Raw genomic sequence first — 6,000 nt, forward strand, 5'->3', positions numbered from 1 at the left:
CACCAGCCAAGAATTGGATCCTTGCTAGGCCCATAACTATTCATTCCATTCCTCCTTCCCCATGTACATGCAAGCTCAGCTTGGGCACGCAGCCTTGTGTTCTCAATAGGGAGAGAGGAATAAGTTCCTGCTAAATTCCCCTATAATATGGTGTACTATATGGTGTATTACCATATAGCATCCTAATAGATATACAGGTACTAATCTACACCAACCACGTGGAATAGAATTATCTTATGTTAAACGTCTTGCGTTATTGATAAGTAAGCAGCACACTCCATTTACTCCAATAAGAGGCAGAATCCGAGTCCTCCTGAATTACTGCGGCGCTTTAATTACTCCCTGCTGATATCAGACGCAGGAGAAGCTACATAGGGTTAAAAAGAAATAAGTGCGTCCACTGTATTGTGCGCTAGGTATTCTAGCTGAACAGCAGCGTTCTGTAAGAATTCTCATTATACAGCCGGCCTGTCCCTATACAAGCCCTGTGATCACAGCAGCCTCATAATGAACCAATGCATGCCTTGTTATTACTGAGGGGGAGGGGGAGGAGTAGAAAATGTAATATAAGCGACAGATACAGAGCTTTATCTGCAACATGGTAAATCGTAACCACATCAAGGGAATAAGAAGAGACCTGCAATACACAGCATGGACCTTTAATAATTAAAGGGGTTGTCCAGTTTCTGCAAATAAGTTATTGTTTATAGATTATAAAGTTGTACAATTTTTCAATAGACTTTCTGTATCAATTCCTCACAGTGTTCTGGATCTCTACTTACTGTTGTTCATTCTGCTTACTTCTAGTGGATAAACATCGGCCCACAGGCACGTGACATGGGCGGCCCACGGGAAAGGGTTCCTACGACTCCTCTACCCCAAAATGGCAGCATACCAATTGGATCATTGTCCTACTCCATCTCCCATATTACTAAATCTACCCATGCATGAAGATGGCTCGAGCCGAGAACTTCATTTATGTCGGAGAAGACTTTTATACGAGGTTCTCGGAGCCTTCCTGTCATTCTTTGCTCATTATCTGACTTGTAGAACGGTGTGACATCAATATCTAACAATTCGGAGGAATATTCTCTCTCCGGCACTGCCACTTGTTGAAGTCGTCCTCCCGACAGGTTATGTTCCTGCCACTCTGCCAGCACATATACCTCTCATATACGGTGTCTATAACTATATAGGACGTCTTCTCACACAGCTATTACTTAAAAAACCTCTATACCATCACACACGGCAGCAAACTGAAAACCCGAAAAAATTTTATGCAGTTTTTATAAAAACCGCATTGTGTTTTTTCTTCCTCCCATTGATTTTATTTATTTATTTTTTTTAAGGCAGAAAATGATCATGTTGCCCCCCCCCCCCCCCCCCCAGCTGATTCCCATTGAAATGAATGGGAAGAGTTTTTTGAAGCGGATTCAGTCTCAAAATCCTCCTGCAAAAAAATTCCTACGTTGCAGTTGCAATTTTGTTGCAGATTTTGCTGCGTTATTTTGAGCCAAAACTAATAATGGCGACATCCACCGCATATTGGTCGCTGCAGGGAATTGCAGGGCTCCTCCTATTAGCTGGGGGATGAAAGACCCCTTTAGGCTGAGGCCTCACATTGCGGAAACACAGCTTTTTTTGTTACAGTTTTTTGAACCAAACCCAAGAGTGGATTGAGCAGAAGGGAGAAATATAAGAGTTTCCTCCATATTTCCCATTCCTTTTGTAGCCATTTTTGAATTTGGTTCAAAAAACCGCAGCAAAATCTACAACAGCAAAATCTGTGGTTCCACAATATGGGGCCTTAGCCTAAGGCTAAAACCCCACGTTGCGGAAACGCAGCTTTTTCTGTTGAAGATGTTCCTGCGGTTTTTTTGAGCCAAAGCCAGGAGTGGATTGAGCAAAAGAGAGAAGTATAAGAACTTTCTATATATTTCCTATTCCTTTTGTAGCCATTCTTGGATTTGGCTTAAAAAACTGCAGCAAAATCTGCAACAATAAAAAACTCAGTTTCCACAACGTGGGGCCTAAGTCTTATAGGGATTATTCAGTACTTTTTTATGGCCTAAAATAAGCCATAAATATTTTATAGGTGGGGTATAACAGCCAATCATCACAGGACCAGCTTTTTGGGGTGCTCATAGTGCACTATATATAAATATATAGTGCATAGAGCTCTCTGATAGATATATATCTATATATATATATATAGATATATATAGTGGTAGTGTAGTTACTGTAGATCCTTGATCCCATTGACTTCAGTACACCTAGATCTATATATATATATATATATATATATATAGTATTATATATATTTTTTTTTAATTACAGCACCTCCAACATTTAGCGTATGCTGCAGACTTGTCCATATCGCGGCATGACCTATGTGAAAGAGTCAACGTGATTTCAGCTGGGTGAGGTACGGCACTGCTGTGATAAGAAGTATGTGCTAAGCCTTTCTCTTTGTCTGCCTGTACACAGTGCCCTGATAATGGCCAATTGCTGGGCTGAGACAACGGTAAGTGCAGGTCCAATAGGCCGTACTCCACAGGAGTTTACTGTGGTCCCTGCGCACCTTGTATAGGCACTGTAAATGCACAACAAAAATAGGTAATATGCAGAACATTAAAGGGGATGCCAAAAGCCATAGTGACATGCGGATTTATCACAGATTGGCTTGGATTCTGAAAGTGTGTTAAAGGGGTTTTCCAGGACTATGTCAGGTCACCAATATTAGATTGTCAGGAGTCAAACACCTAAGGCCAGTGAGAACCACTTCACATGTGATGTCACATTCATCGCTTCTTTTCTTTTTATTTAAGTCTGATTCTAATGAATGGGGTGTGTTTGGTAAGTAGTCCGAATATTGTGTCCTCTTCCGTCAGTGTAGAAGTTTGCTTCTGGTGTCATATGAAAGAGGAAATTCTCATCTACGGATGCTGTTCTACCTAAATTATTTCTAGAGCAATCACTGATTGAAAGCATAGTCGGGATTTGGGATATTTACAATTTTACAGTATTTATTAAACGGCGCAAATCCTGCAAGAAAGTCAAACGGTTTAGTTACACTTTAGATTCAGGGAGATAAAAAATCTGCATGAAATAGTTTCAGCACACTCCTTCCTGCTCTGCGCCAAACTATTATGTTGCGTTGGGCATATAGTTAACGCTCAGTGTCGTAATAGTACGGCGTCCTAATGCCGCAGGCACCAGAGCTGTCTGCAGTATTACTTAAGATAAGATAATCCTTTAATAGTCCCACATTGGGGAAATTTCAGCATCGGAAAATACTCCGACCCTGGCAGCTTAAACCCTCACCTGAGTGTTTCGGGGACAAGATCACCCCCTCCTCTTTCACCCCTCAGACCCCTTGGGATGTGACTGCGGGGTCTGAGGGTTGCTATGGCAGGCAGGAGGCTGAGCCTTCCCTATGTGTAATGTGCTGCGCCTACTATCCAAATATAGTGTTACTTATCCCATAGAGTGAATGCCATCATACAAAATCTGTACTCTTATGTGGGGGTCACCGCAAAGAGACACGTATCCCCCTACCCTATGGATGTCATGGTTGGTGGGGGTCACAGAGACACGTATCCCCCTACCCTATGGATGTCATGATTGGTGGGGGTCACAGAGACACGTATCCCCCTACCCTATGGATGTCATGATTGGTGGGGGTCCCCGCAGAGACACGTATCCCCCTACCCTATGGATGTCATGATTGGTGGGGGTCACAGAGACACGTATCCCCCTACCCTATGGATGTCATGGTTGGTGGGGGTCACAGAGACACGTATCCCCCTACCCTATGGATGTCATGATTGGTGGGGGTCCCCGCAGAGACACGTATCCCCCTACCCTATGGATGTCATGATTGGTGGGGGTCCCCGCAGAGACACGTATCCCCCTACCCTATGGATGTCATGATTGGTGGGGGTCACAGAGACACGTATCCCCCTACCCTATGGATGTCATGATTGGTGGGGGTCCCCGCAGAGACACGTATCCCCCTACCCTATGGATGTCATGATTGGTGGGGGTCCCCGCAGAGACACGTATCCCCCTACCCTATGGATGTCATGATTGGTGGGGGTCACAGAGACACGTATCCCCCTACCCTATGGATGTCATGATTGGTGGGGATCCCCGCAGAGACACGTATCCCCCCATACATAGGGATCATGTTAGACTCAGCAGTGCTACACTATGTCCTCCATAAGCCCCCTGCTATCTTGTTACATGACCCTGTGCAGTCTCATTCATTACAATCTGTTCTCCACGTCTCTGCTCCTCTGTGCATTCTGGGACTTGTAGTTCTCCAGCTAGGACACTTCTCCCCTCCCCCTTGTATACACTCACCAGTCTAGCGCCCCCTTGTTGTGGGGGGTGAGAGCTCCGGTCAGTGTCCGGGTGGACAACTTAATATTGACGGTGAAGGGAATCATGGCGGGACCGGAGAGAGGACGGACACCGAGGACTGTTAGATGACAGCTGTGCAGGACCTGGCCTCCATGTTCACAGCCACTTCCTGGTCCTGATAGGAACCGCGCATGCACCTCAGGGCGCACGTGACTCCCAGGGCTTTGAAGCTGCCGCGGCCATGTTTGGTGAGGGCGGTGCTGGCAATGGATATCTTTCTATAATAACTTTAATGGGGTTTTCTCGTTTCTTTTTGCATGCATTTATTATTTTAGATAGGATTGTATTACCTGTGCAGCAGAGAGGGGGGTTTATGACAACTGGTAAATTTCTGGGCATATTAGTAAAGCGTAAAGTGCAAGTAGGCCAGCACACATAAATAATATAATATAATATATGTACATGGTGATATGGCTAAATACAAACAGACACAAAAAAGCACGCTGCAATACATACATGAATACTGAATATATGAATTATATTGAATTGCATTACTGCCATTTTTACTATAGAAAGAAGTTTGATGATCTTAGCAGGCTCATCGGCATCCGTCGCGGCATCCCGCTCCTGATTAGGCATAAATGAATGGGCCAAATCGGGAGTGAGGCTTGAGCCGTGGACGCCGCGCCTGACTCAGCAGCAGAATCCGCAGCAAGATGGGTCAAGTCGAAAAAAAAGCAAGCGGCTCCCATTGAAATGAAGGTGAGCATTGTTTGCAGCCTTTTTTATAGAAAGGTTCCTAGGAGCCCTGACAGTGTTCTATACCAGTGGTGTAACTACCGCCATAGCAGCAGAGGCAGTTGCCACAGGGCCCGGGACATTAGGGGCCCGGTGACAGCCGCTACTGCTGCTATCATTATACTCGGGGGGGTTTTCAGACCCCCGAGTATAATGATTGGCGGCCCGGGAGAGGTAAGAAACATAAAAAAACACTTACATGAACCCGGCCTGCGTCCCGGGTCATGTGACGTCCGACGTCATAGAAGAAGGACGTCAGCGGAGAAGACAGCGTAGGAGCCGGGGGACAGGTAAGAAACAGTAGTTTTTTATGTTTTTATTCCCCCGGGTCTCCGATTATTATACTCTGGGGTCTGAAAAGACCCCAGAGTATAATAATTGTTTATGGGTGTCCACAGTGGGATATAGTACTGTGTGCAGGTGACACTATGGGACATAATACTGTGTACAGGGGCCACTATGGGGGATAATACTGTGTGCAGGGGCCACTATGGGGGATAATACTGTGTGCAGGGGCCACTATGGGGGATAATACTGTGTGCAGGGGCCACTATGGGGGATAATACTGTGTGCAGGGGCCACTATGGGGCATAATAGAATGCGCAGGAATGCGTAGGAGGGGGTCGGTCGAGGTCTTCGGCGTCGGTGTTGGTCGGGGGGGGGGTTGTGCATGTCAAAAGTTCGCCACGGGTCCCAGCCATTCCTAGTTACGCCACTGTTCTACACTATGTACTATAGATCGGTTCCTAGGAGCCCTGATAGTGTTACACACTATGTTTTATAGATAGGTTCCTAGGAGCCATAAAAGTGTTACACACTATGTTTTAAGCCATTTTA

The 6,000-nt window shown here is 45.4% G+C and overlaps 1 protein-coding gene across 2 annotated transcripts in view; it reads right to left on the bottom strand.

Moving 5' to 3' along the window:
• WDR11 (WD repeat domain 11) overlaps positions 1 to 4,538 on the bottom strand; it is a 61,444-nt gene extending 56,906 nt beyond the window's left edge. For both annotated transcript variants that reach the window (XM_075257483.1, XM_075257482.1), the window contains exon 1: positions 4,366 to 4,538. In XM_075257483.1, coding sequence (XP_075113584.1) covers positions 4,366 to 4,451 — 86 coding nt within the window. In that variant the 5' untranslated portion in view covers positions 4,452 to 4,538. The remainder of the gene's footprint in view (positions 1 to 4,365) is intronic.
• Between the last annotated feature and the right edge of the window lie 1,462 nt (positions 4,539 to 6,000).

Source organism: Leptodactylus fuscus, chromosome 10 (genome assembly GCF_031893055.1).
Source record: "Leptodactylus fuscus isolate aLepFus1 chromosome 10, aLepFus1.hap2, whole genome shotgun sequence".
NCBI classification, from domain to species: Eukaryota; Metazoa; Chordata; class Amphibia; order Anura; family Leptodactylidae; genus Leptodactylus; species Leptodactylus fuscus.